The following is a 13,641-nucleotide window of genomic DNA, read 5'->3' on the forward strand; positions in this document are numbered from 1 at the left end:
AAAATAAAATGATTCATTATTTATCTTTCACATTTAAAAAAAATAATGTTCTGAATAAAATAATAAATAATTGATGATGGATATTTAAAGAAGCAAGAGGAAACCTTACCTTGATTTGAAGATTAACAACTTGATTCCATTCTGGATTAGCATTTTTCTCAATTATGTTTGTGCAAACCTGCAAAAAACAAAACAAAACAAAAACCACCCCAAATGAAACAGATTTTATAGTAGCTCAAGCTCAAAAAGCAGACAAAAAAGTATGGAACCAGACACAATTTAGGATAAATTGTATTCGGGTGGTCAAATGGTATGCCATCACAGGCTCCTACAGTGGCTAATGGTGAATATTCAATTTTCCATGCTTTATTGCGGCATTAGCCTCAGGTTTGTAATTATTGCTGATCTAGGGTGACCAGATAGCAAGTGTAAAAAATTGGGACGGGGGAAGGGGGGAAATAGGTGCCTATATAAGAAAAAGCCCCCGAAATCGGGACATCTGGTCCAGGGGCGGCTCTAGCGATTTCGCTGCCCCAAGCATGGCGGCGCGCTGCGGGGGGGCGCTCTGGCGGTCGCCGGTCCCGCGGCTCCGGTGGACCTCCTGCAGACGTGCCTGCGGAGGGTCCGCTCGTCCCGCGGCTCTGGTGGAGCATCCGCAGGCATGCCTACGAGAGGTCCACCGGAGCTGCGGGACCAGCGGACCCTCCACAGGGACGCCTGCGGGAGGTCCACCGGAGCCGCGGGACCAGCAGACCCTCTGCAGGCAGGCCTGCGGGAGGTCCACCGAAGCCGCCTGCCGACCTCCTGGCGACAGGCAGAGTGCCCCCCGCGGCATTCCGCCCCAAGCACGCGCTTGGCGCGCTGGGGTCTGGAGCCGGCCCTGATCTGGTCACCCTGTGCTGATCTGATCTACTTATGCAACCTAAATGCAAGAGACAAAACTGTTCCACCATTGTCTGAACCATGGTTCTTAGGGGCTTCTAATTTATGGACAAAACAGCTCATCAACTCCTCAAAGTGGCACCCGGATATGACAATGACAGCAGGAAAATAAACAAAAAGGGATGATCAGCCCTGGTGAATTCATGCTTGGTTTGTCTACATCAAGGGTCGGCAACCTTTCAGAAGTGGTGTGCCGAGTCTTCATTTATTCACTCTAATTTAAGGATTCGCGTGTCAGTAATACATTTTAATGTTTTTAGAAGGTCTCTTTCTATAAGTCTATAATATATAACTAAATTATTGTTGTATGTAAAGTAAATAAGGTTTTTTAAAATGTTTAAGAAACTTCATTTAAAATGAAATTAAAATGCAGAGGCCCGGACCGGTGGCCAGGACCAGGGCAGTGAGAGTGCCACTGAAAATCAGCTTGCGTGCCACCTTCGGCACGCGTGCCATAGGTTGCCTACCCCTGGTCTACATGTTGGACTGGATGAAAGATGTATTGTATTGGCAACCAGATTCCCATTGTTGTTGGTGCCTATTAGAGGCCCCACTGCTGTGGCATTGTATGCAACTGTCTATACTACCTGTGCCTAAAACTAACAGTGATCTAACTGCTAACAATAACATGGAATTGATGTTTGCGTGGGTGTTTGTTTTTGTAATGAAAGCAAGTCATTATGACAAACTAGTGTACATGGGACGTGCAACTATGCCTTTAGATTACTGTGCAATTAGTTATATAAAGCAACCAGGAACACCCGATGAACAGGTAATCTGAAGTGGTCAAGCCCCTACATCTTAGTCATACATTCTTTCAATTAGAGTCATTCGCACACCTTTAAAAACCCTTTCTATGGTATGTTATGGTATGTCCTCAGTCTAGTGAATATGCTTTATGACCCAGTACTGTAAACCCTGATGCAGATGAATAACTTCAGTTTCTATCAACTGAAGTTCTCCATGACTTTATTTTTAATATTCCATGTGTGCTCCTAGATTTTTAGCTCCCCCTATTCCTTCCCATTTTTGCGAAGTGTTGAACTAGATATGCTGAAAGTAATTTTCTCTTGTTGACAATGCACTGTGGACCTACAGTTCAATCATCTTAAGATACACTTAGACAGGTGAATAGAGTTTTCAAGCATATGACTAGTATGCAAGATTTTAAATATTAACTCAGACAAATACCTTTTTTCCAGCAAAACAAACTTCCACAAATGGATCTACTAGGTTTTTCTTGTCTGCATCACCTCCAAATATTTCCTTAACAGTCTGTGCAAAAGCATCATCCACTGAGGAGACATTATAAGGCAAAAATTAACTTTAACCCTTTTCTTGAAGATTATGGGCCTAATTCGACCTCAGTAACTTCTTAGCAATCTTACTTAAGTCAATACAGTTGCATAGACATAATTAAGGTCAGAATCTTGCCCTTTGTATTCAGTTTTCAAAAATAAATATTTGCTTCTAGAAATGAAAAAATAATTGAGATTTAGAAGCAACTTCTAAAATTTTGGCCCTGAGAAGATCACAGTGAATTTTGATGTTAGCCTAGAGTTGGGGAAATAGGAGTTTATGCAATCCTCATACCCTCCAGCAAGTAGCAGTAGATCAGCGGTCTTGAAGTTGGCCTGCTTTGTCGTCCCAGACATAGAAAGGGTGCAGTGAAGGAGAAAGAACTGAATATAAAAGCCATGTTCTGTTACCAAAAATGTCTAAGGTTTAACGAATTTCCAGGGACACACAATACTTTGTGTATTGCACACAGATACTGCTTCCCTTCTCTGGATGATGAAGCCAGTATCTATTAATAGTATTAATTTTATGTCATTTGCATTTAGAATAAGTTGGAAAAAAATGATGGGCTTTAATAACTTTGTTTAAGAACAATTTGTTTAACCTGTTGAGTTTTGAACTCTTCTCAACAAACTTTGACTTGGGGTTTGGAGAACGTGTAGAGCAATTAAACAGACACACAACAACAGAGACAGAATAAAAGGATGGGTTTCAAATACAGACTTCTTACTCAGTTGAATTATTATCTTGAATCTCTGTTTGAGGGACAAATGGACACTAGTAGATCAAACAACACACCATCACCATTTATAATAAAATTTCAGATAATCTGAGATGATAACATTGCATTACCCATTACGAAAGTTATATAGATTTGATTGAGTATTGAAAAAAGAAATGGGCTGCTTAAACCATCACAGAATTATGGGCTCAAACTACGTGGTAATCAACATTGTTTTTGTTTTATGTCTGGGAATTTTTTTTAAAATCAGTTAACAGATATTTCTACAGGTTATCGATTGCAGTATTGTACAATCCAGTAATAAGAAGCTATATACTCTGGGGAATATCCTCGGCTCTGTAGATTTTAAGAAGGAAAGTGACCCATCGAAGTGCAATTCCAGCCGGCAGTAAAAGATTACTCTCCACATCATCATTTTCATTATCTCGCTCTCTTTTTTCCATCTGTTGGAGATATATTGGTATATATTACCAAGCTATATATAAGAAAGGCATCATATGCTAGACAGTCATGTATAATAATATGGAAATTGGTGATAGCAGCATCCTTTAGTCCCTCCACAAGTTAAAATCTCGCATTACAAACTAGGGTTTATAAAATTATAAAACCATAAAAATTTGTTCTGCTTTAAATGTGTTATTTTCAGTTTCAGCCTCATCAGTATTAAATTGGAGCAATCACTATCCATATGGCTATTTTTAAAATAATGAGCATAAACCATGAATATGTGATATTTATAGGTTTCTGGTGCTTTTTTGCACTCATGTGAAGTGGTGACTGTATGGAATTTTCACACCCATCACAAGGTCTCCTGATAAAGCATGTTACTGCAGCTGGAAACTGTGTACAACTCTGAAGTAATTTGGGAGAATTTACAACTTCCCCTTTGAAAACAAACAGGAAACTGTCAAATTCTCACAATCATCCTTGGACACAGAAGGGGAAGGTAATAGTAGGAGCCAGGGGCGGCTCTACAAATTTGGCCGCCCCAAGCAATCATGCGTGGGAGGCGCCCCCGAGCCGCGGGAGCAGCGGACCTGCCGCGGGCATGACTGCGGAGGGTCCGCTGGTCGCGCGGCTCAGCTGGACCTCCCGCAGCTGCGGGCGGTTCGCTGGTCCGGCGGCTCCGGTTGAGCTGCCGCAGTCATGCCTGCGGGAGGTCCAGCCGAGCCGCGGGACCAGCGAACCGTCCGCAGTCATGCCCAGCCTGCCGCCCCCCTGGGAAAGGGCCGCCCCAGGCGGGTGCTTGCCCCGCTGGGCTCTAGAGCCGCCCCTGGTAGGAGCCACTACTGGAGATACACCAGGATACTGGGAGGGAAGGCAGCAATGGGAGCAAGGAAGCACCAGAGGGAGACTTTAACAGGGGACTGCGAAAGCTGGTATGGCAGTATTCGGACTGAAGGTAGTAGTGGAGTGAGAGGTAGTTAGGCAAAGGAACATATTGTAAGGAGGTTCTATATTTTTAGCTCTTTCTGGCTACTACCAAGTAGTTAAGGTCAAGATTTAAAAAAAGTAACTGAACCTGAGACACCTCAAAGGGGCCTGATTTTCAGGCCACCAGGCTCCTTTAAGGTGCCTTGAGTTAGGCACTCAGAAACAACTAGTTATTTTGAAAATCTTGACCTTAGTTCCTGGCGATGCTCACAAAGTGAATTAACCAGTACAAAGCAAGTAGTGCATAAGAAAGAGGGTTCTGGGTACATGACTAGAAGACAAACACATTTGCAAATTAAACCTACTGGTGGCTCATCTCCTGCCCCCAGGACGAACATGCTGACTTTCAGATAGCCTTTAGCTCCTGAATTTGTGTCTTCAGGGTCACTCAAAAGAAGCCATTTTCTCATGACTGCATGGCCTGAAATAAAGCAAAATAAATAAATCAGCCTTCTCCTTTACACAAGAAGTAGAAGTGTAAGCCGTACAATGAAGGCCAAAGTAGAATCTACCCTAAACATAATTATTAAAAAAAAATCCTTCTGATCTTAAAAAGCCCAGCCCCCAACAAGCTGTGCAACAATGTTAAAATGTTGAGCGGCATACTAACTCAGGGACACCATTCTCTCACCATGTTTTTGCATGACTTTTCATACTTAATTCTTGTTTTTAAGTTAATTATACCAAAATTAAAATCCTCTGGGTGAAAAAAATGTAAGCTACTTATATTGCATTTGGGAACCACTGAAGATCTAAATGCATGTGTCCTTTTTTTGATAAAGATGCTACAGGTTTGAAGCATCTGTCTCAACTACCTTTGCAGCCATGTGTGTTTAGGCATGTTTTTCTACTTCAGAAACACAGCTGAAAGTCACAGCCATTTTAATTGGGCATCTCAAGCCAAAGGAAAAACAGAAGAAACTCAGGCTTTGAGGAGGTTATTACTTACCAGGTTCATCATAAACAAAGCCAATGTCAATCTGAAATAAAGATTAAAATATTATATCCTAAGAAGTAGCAGAATACAGTCAGAAATATGTGTGTTTGGCTTTAATTATAGAATCTTAGAAACGCAGGGCTGGAAAAGACCTCTAAAGGCCATCTAGTTCATCCCCGCTGAAGCAGGATCAAGTGTGCCTAGACCATCCCTGACGGGTGTTTGTCTAGGATGACCGGATGTCCCGATTTTATAGGGACAGTCCAGATTTTGGGTCTTTTTCTTATACAGGCTCCTATTATCCCCCACCTCCTGTCCCAATTTTTCATACTTGCTGTCTGGTCACCCTATGTTTATCTAACCTGTTCTTTAAAACCTCCAATGAAGGGGATTCCACAACCTTCCTTAGTAACCTATTCCAGTGCTTACCTACCCTTATAATTAGAAATTATGTAAGGGCTTAATCCCTAATTCCCTTCAGTTTTTCATACTGTTATTACATTGTTTCTGTGTTATGAGAAATAAAAGCCTTGTGTGGCATGCTCCTGTGAGGGCTAGAAAAGGAACAGAGGGAAGAGAAGGGGATTGATATGCACAGTATGCTGCTAAGTGATGATCTGGAAAGGTGGTGGAGAATGTGCTGCTGTGTGGGAGGAGGGGATGCAACCTCAGCAGGACTAGATGAAGGAGACATTCATTCATTTAGAAAAACATTCCTTTCTACCTAAATAAAATATTCCAAGAAGTTACCTACCTGGATACACATAGATATATAAATTTAATTGTTCTGCAGGCTGATTTAATTTACCCCTCTAGCATTTACTGCATGCAACTGGCAAGGGTAAAATACTTACCAATATTGACCTTGTGGAAGTTATAGGAGTGGATTTTCACCAACAGGAATTACAACTGACATTTTTTCTACATGGTTTTGGGTACAAACACCTGTGGTATGCATCTCCACTTCCCCGGGCAGATCCTCAGCAAGTGTAAATTGTCATAGCTTCATTGATTTCAAGAGAGCTAAGACAATTTACGCTAACGGAGGAGGTTCCTCCTGCCTCTCTGTTACTACACAAGCATATTTAAACAAAGGGACACCTTTTGAGATTCCGTATATCATGATGCAATGTTCTGAACCAAGGGCAGTTTTGCTGAATTCCTCCTTCAAGACCCAGGTGATACAGTACAACTGACAGTGACCTTCCACAGCAGTTGTTTCACCCTTTGGAGACTGAAATTCATTTTTCTTTTCTTGGACTATACAGATTCTTACCAGTAGTTTTGAGACAGATAGTCCTATTGCTTTAGGTAGAAAACAATTTTATAAATATTAGTTGTTCATGAAAGGTACATCTATTATACAGACCAGGTAACTTAACTTGCATTTTGCATTTAGTTACACCAGTGTCAATATGGAGTAACTCCCCTGGACCTTATTGACCTAGTTCTCTTAACTATGCTGACTCTGCAGCACTTGCAGGCACAGACAATGGTCAACAAACAAAACAATGGGACCGACTGTCCCAGCGCTACTGGTAAGAGTAAATGCTTGCTAGCATTAAAAGCAAAACATTATAAGGGTAAGCTTTTGTCCCTTTTCAAACACAGTATCTAGTAATACATTTAAAACTGATGCTTTAAATATTCCTCTAATCCAGGGCCAGTTTTATGACCCGCAGGGCCCGATTGGAATACTCGGCGGCGGTCCATGGCTTCGGTAGCACTTCAGCGGCGGGGGGTCTGGTCCGGGTCTTCTGTAGCACCGAAGGACCCCCCGCCACCAAAATGCCGCCAAAGACCCCCGGAGCTGACCCCCCCGTCGCCGAATTGCCACCGAAGACCCCCGGAGCGGGCCCCCGGTTGTCGGCAGGTGGGATCAAACCGGGGACCTCAATGCATGAGCCTCTATCTCATGAGCTAAAAGCCAACTCGCTGTTAGCTAAGGCTGTAGAGCAGACTAATTCTCTCTCTCTAAGTGGTTTTGGTGCCACTAGATGGGACAGACCACCACACCCAGGAGGTGTGTGGGTTACATACTTCCCGTAGCTGAGGAAGTGTGTCCCGAGCTTCAGAGATTTCCCAGTTGAAATCTTGGGCAAGCCCCCACTTGTAACGCCAACAGACACCAGTCATCAACGGGCAGGATCGAACCAGGGACCTCTCGAGCTTAGTGCATATGACCCTCTACTGCATGCACTAAAAGCCAACTGCCTTTTGGTTAAGGCTGTAGAGCAGACTCATTCACTCTCTCTAAGTGGTCTCGGTGCCACTAGATGGGACAGACCACCACACCCAGGTGTGTGGGTTACATAGGCAGAATGTAGAAGTCTGATTATACGCACCTTAAATTCTCCCATCAGAGAGTCTGCTCGTAAAGAATAAGAATCATACACCTAAAAGGGAAAAAAAAGGAATGAAACCCTTTCCAATCTTTATACAGCACTGGTTGGACAGTGTCATGTGCATCCAGTGAGTTTTTCTAATGTACTGTATGCCTTTTTTTCTTACCCGAATGCTTATTGTTTCATCAAGCAGCTCTAAAGGAGTCATGTGGACATTGTAGAAGAATATCTGTTAAGATGAAACAAACTGATTTAGAATGTTAACATCATGATTTTCAGCTACATAAAGTATTTAAGTAGCTTGCCAGGCATATATCTGTTGATATATATTTAGTCTGCTTCCTGTTTGGATGTTCTGCATGTGAATTTAGCACTGCCCTGAAAAGTGAAATCCACTGTTTATCCACAGAACAGGGGTAGCACGGGCAGTTGCACTGCAAGTTTCCCCGGCATTGCCCTGCTAATGTGCCTTAACCTTGCCCTGGAGGAACCTCTTTTAGAGCGGATGGAGTGGTTCAATCTGCATGTTCAATCACTCTTTAGCCTCTCTGCTGCAATTATCAACAAGGGTGCCAAATAGGAGGATTCATGCACTAAGAATTTCATGGTTATTTGCACGGAAATAAAACTGATTTTGGTAGCACAGATTTTGTGAAGTATTTGTATTTATTTATTTATAAAATATGCTTAAGCAAAAAGCACCATCTTGACCTGCAGGCACAACCAAGGTCTGCTCAGCATATTACCCAAGTGGCAGGAGAGGATGCAAAGAAATGACTGTACTCCACCTGTAGCCTGCTTATTGACGCTGAGGCTGGCCATGAGCTGGTTCAAACCCCAGTGCCATTTGCACTGCCTGGTAATGGCTCACAGATGGCCAGTACATCAGGCAGGGATGGATGGAATGCACCAGTACTCCAGATACATTGTATGCGCCACTGCTGTATCACCTATGCTGGAGGCTGCAGTGGGGTAGGTGTGGTGTAGAACAAGAAGCTGGGGATTCCACCATGCTGGAAGAATTTTCAGCTGGTTAGTTAATCCATTTACTTGGCCCCTTTGTGGCATCGGAGTAGTGCAAGATGCCAGAGTTTAGCCCCTATTCTCTTATAATGTAGTAACAAAAATGAATGCCACTCGTGTCATTAATACTAATTATGTGGATACCATATGTTAAATACTTCCATATACTCAGCCCTACATTCAACCTTTCCCCAATATAAAGTCTGTGGGACAGATTCTCTCCCGCATCCATGGTTTGAATTACTTTCCAGATATTCTGAGCTATGCCTCTCCCAACTCACTCTCATCCAAGCCCAGGCAAAGAGACCACATCACCTATGTTTGACTAAAGAAGAGACAGAGACCTGCACCTTATCCCTATACAGTTGTATCACAGTCCAAACTGTCTCAGTTTCCTGCAAAACCTCACATACACATTGAGCAGGAAGGGTGACTGACTAGAACCAGCTCAAGAGATGAACAGCTGCTAAACACCACACTCTGTCTTTTCTCCCTAAGAGAAAAGAACAGAACCATTCATGTGATTGGTCTACCGAAGTCATCATTCTCTCACATGATCAGCTGTATCAAAGGATGGGTTCTATCCACTTTAATGGGAGGTTGTTTGGGCCCCTGATTCTTACCAGAAATGGTGTCAATTATTGCATGAATTTATTATGTGAAAAATGGGGTTTTTTTTAAATTAACTTTACACGTTAACTAGAATTACCTTAAAAATGTTAGAAAATGCTTATTTGTTAAGCAGATTGGGGATGCTTCATTATGAACCGGATCTCTCTATCCCTTCTGAAATAACAGATTTTTGTTGATTTGACAGTGCCAGCTAACTTATTTTCAGATATAATTAAATATGTATTTTCTAAATACTTACCTCATCAAAATATGGATTGTTTCCTCTTTTGATTCTTGTTCGGTGTGTCTGCCCACAAACATGAACTTTGACTACTGGTTTTATGTTATTTCCAGACAACTGACGACCTTCAATGATCCTAACACGAATCTGAAAAAATTAAATACACAAGGCATGCAGTAGCTGATACCTTACAGTGCGTGTCTGTCTCTCTGTGATCATGCTGAAACAAAGTATTTCTCTTTTCCATTATCCCACCAAAATAAGTTAACACCAAAGCAGCTAGCAGATTTAGACTGGCTAGCCATTTCAGACCTTCCAACTACAATAATTACAACACTCGTTTTACGTCCTCGCTAATCCTGTACCTTAATTTTACAAAATATTCTCCAGAGAACTCTGGGACACAAATTTCTCAGATAGCATCTTTAGTTTTGGACTTGCTCTTATCATAATCATGTTTGAAATCTCTACTGTTCTAATTTAAACTCAGTAGTTACACAACAGGTAAGTTTCTCCCTACATTTCAGCAAGAGCTGTGCAAAACTCTTAGATTTTATTTTGTGAATATTTGCGCTTTAACAGATGTGCTTGGGAAAAAAACACACTTGAAAGACGGGCTTGCTGTCAATTCTGTTATACTAATCTGTATCCTTTTACAATGCATTAGCTTAACTTGTATCTGACATTCAGATTATCTCAGGTTGCGCAGGAAAAGTACAGTATTTAAGACTCAGCTACCTGGAAGTCTTGGGGTTTATTAGAAAGGATTCTCCGTGTTTTCTTTCCTTTAGTGATACGCCGAGCAAGCTGGGCGTCCTTTGTGTCACCTGGAACTGCTGGTGCAATGCCACCAACTGTACCATCAACCCCATCCTCATAACCTCCATCTTCTTCTCCATCTGACACATGGGAAAGCAGCATAATTAGTAAACAAATAGTTTAATATTGAAATTACGGTCATAAAAGCATGAGGTCAAGATTTGCACAGAAAGTGTATTAATGCTACTCCATTATAACAATTCTAATCAACGTGCTTCTTCCTTCTTGAAAGCTAGTGGAGTTGGACCACCTGCAGCTAATTCTATATTTTAAATGCAATGACTATGTACATGTCCCCTCCAAGATGAAGACTATCTAAGGGAGTCCCCTTGCAATCTATCAAATCCACTTCCAAAAGCTGTTGGCAAAGCAGGCAGAATCCAGGCAGTACCCGTCACGGCACCATTTCATGATTAGTAGCTGCACAGTAAGGGACCATTTCTGCTCTAGTGAAAGTTAATTTTAATGGGAGTAGATTGGGCCCTAACACAGCACAGCTTTTTACATCAGGCTCCTGTTTTAAATAGATAGGAAATTTTTTAGGCTTTCCCACTTGACCATGGAGATTAGTGCATTCATTTTCATATCTAAAATGAAATTCTGACAGTACCCCTGTAATATTTAACTTATGAATCTGGGAAGATTTCTGTATATACATTAAATATCAACCTTTTAAATGAATTAAACTTGGCACAACAATATTGGCCCATCCACTAATATACCACTATTGCAAAACTTCCAGAAGAACCAAACCACAAAAGTGCATTTCCCGTGCTGTTTTTAACGTCTTTTGTTAATTAAGGAATAGTGTATGCTATAAGTTTTACAGGAGTGATGGAACTGTCTAGATGGTATTAAACAGATACAAAACTGAAACCTAAGGGTAAAGTTTTGGGTGCAATTAAGGTTTTTAGTTGTCCTGAGTAACAACACTATTTGAGAACCTGGGAAAACCTTAGATCCAGTACCAGTATATTGTCCAGCCAAGAAAATGTTCTATAATCCTTAGGGATGTACCATAACTCTCCCTCCATTTTCCCATTGGGCATGAGGTGACATTGAATTACCTGGATATCGTGTCCCTAAAGAGAGGGACATTTGAATTTGGAGGCACAAAGGTCCTGCATAAAAATAGCTCAGCTGCTGGAGAGCTAGCCTCTGCTGAGTCCAACAGCCCCTACTGGTGACCAGCAGTTCTGCATCACTAATTCTGCAGGGGGAAATGAAATTCTGCACAGAACATTAACTCTGTGCAAATTCTGCATTGTGCAGTGGCACAGAATTGCCCCTGGGAGTAATAAAGATAACTTAGCTGCTGGGCCCTGTAAATGTATTAGTGAAAGGAAGGGTCTTGAGGGGAGCCTGGGATTTATTTTGGGTGAAATGATGGAAGTTTGATCAGTAGAGCCATCAGTTGCCAAGAACCTAGAGTTAGGGGTGTTGGATAGAAGAGGGTTAGTTGCAAATGTTGAAAACCACTGTTTCAGGTAAACGACAGAAGTTTAGGGAGAAGGGCAAACTTTATGAAAGCTAATGTTATATGTGCTGACATTGTTAATTATCCTGTACTGAACTTCTGTGTGTAATTTGTCAGCCTGGAATGTGGATGAAAAAAATTAAACATGTCTTGTGAATGTCCCTAGTGAGATGTGGCCCTGGATACACAGATGAAGTACCATATACTAAACTCATCTATAAATTTCAACAATATGAAGTTCCATCTTACTAACATCTGTGTCATAATCTATCTCCCACACTGCCCATGCAACTGACTAGTTACAAGCTCTACTTACGACTTCACCTGCATTTCTGAGACTGGAATGTAGCAGTCAATTTGACTTCACAGAGCTATGGGAAATGAACTGAATATATGAAAAAGTGAACTAACAAAGTTGTGTTTGGTAACTTGTTTTGCCGAACTAAGTTTTATGTAGAGTTGCAGAACAGTCAGGGTTTCTGTTTCTCCCCAGAGGTGGCTGCATTTAAGTGCATTTATCAATCTAAAATAGTCACACATACTGGATATTAACTGATGTTGACTAAAACTTTTGTAGTTCAAGTCAAAGTTTGCATAGTGCTATTTTGAATTTTAGAATTTTTCCCCAAAGTCTGTTAATTTATAGTATCTACTCTCCACCTCTCAGGCAAAACTCTCATTGACTTCAACTAAGAAATCTATCATTTTAATTTCAATCTTTGTTATAAAGGCCTAACTGATTCACCTTTTACAATGCAATCAAAAGATTACAAATGACACATCCCTAGAGGCAAACTAGAGGAACAGGTTTCTGTAACTGTGCTGAAAGGTTACGCCCTGACCTCTAAGTATATGTTTTACACAGAACACTCTCCCATCTCACCTGTACAGTAAATCCCTATGAGCATAGTGCAGACTATGCAACAGGCTTTCTGGGAAATAACTGAATTTCAGTAACATTAAGAGGCCAAAATCTGGGAGAGACTTCAAAACCACATTAACTGCCATCAGCCGGATCTGCTGAACACCACAGTGAAGCAGTTAGTTTCAGGCATGGGCTGCAGCATGAAGTGAAAGACATCCAGCAGGGACAGGGCTGGTTAAGGATTCATGAGCAACCAAACTGAAAGACAACCACTCAGTACTAAGACTAGTGAAAAGAGAGCATAACTGATAACTCAGGGTGACTAATATCTACAATCCAGAGGTCCAACAACACTCTAATAACAGCTTCGTATACTGTCATCTTTACTTACTTTGAAAACAGAACCAATCTGGGAAAAAACTTTTGAGATTATCAAAATTATATTACAATCAATTTTAACATCAAAATATACACTATTTTTAAAAGTTGCATGTTTCCTTGAGAAACAATCCACTGATTAAAAGCAATATTTCAAGCCCATGAAATGGACCAGAATTAAACTGATTTGTTTAAATATTTGCTATTTTCACGCAATCCTTTTTAATAACCATAAAAGGTAAATTTAATGGATCAGAACCAAAGGATCTGCATAGCAGTGGATCCTTCAACTTTCCATGCCTTGTGGGACAACCCCACCCCCAAATGCACCTTGCTCAGTCACACAGGGTATGCTGGACTGCATGTGGAGCAGGTGTGGGCACAAAACCTGACTCTCCCAAATCCTGCTGTCTACTTGAACATCAGAACCACACAGACTCTCCTTCAAAGGGCCTTCTGCTCCTACACAGGTAAGGGGAGGATTTGACCCACAGAGAACAGGTTCAGTTAACTTGTTGAATGTGTTC

The 13,641-nt window shown here is 41.4% G+C and overlaps 1 protein-coding gene across 2 annotated transcripts in view; it reads right to left on the reverse strand.

The window, feature by feature from the left end:
- MYOF (myoferlin) overlaps positions 1–13,641 on the reverse strand; it is a 113,448-nt gene that overhangs the window by 62,123 nt on the left and 37,684 nt on the right. For both annotated transcript variants that reach the window (XM_039480977.1, XM_039480976.1), the window contains exons 6-14: positions 10,314–10,474; positions 9,594–9,722; positions 7,866–7,928; positions 7,700–7,750; positions 5,367–5,397; positions 4,723–4,838; positions 3,300–3,426; positions 2,134–2,237; positions 110–178 (exon numbers count right to left, since the gene is read on the reverse strand). In XM_039480977.1, coding sequence (XP_039336911.1) covers positions 110–178; positions 2,134–2,237; positions 3,300–3,426; positions 4,723–4,838; positions 5,367–5,397; positions 7,700–7,750; positions 7,866–7,928; positions 9,594–9,722; positions 10,314–10,474 — 851 coding nt within the window. The remainder of the gene's footprint in view (positions 1–109; positions 179–2,133; positions 2,238–3,299; positions 3,427–4,722; positions 4,839–5,366; positions 5,398–7,699; positions 7,751–7,865; positions 7,929–9,593; positions 9,723–10,313; positions 10,475–13,641) is intronic.

This window comes from Mauremys reevesii, linkage group 7 (genome assembly GCF_016161935.1).
Source record: "Mauremys reevesii isolate NIE-2019 linkage group 7, ASM1616193v1, whole genome shotgun sequence".
NCBI classification, from domain to species: Eukaryota; Metazoa; Chordata; order Testudines; family Geoemydidae; genus Mauremys; species Mauremys reevesii.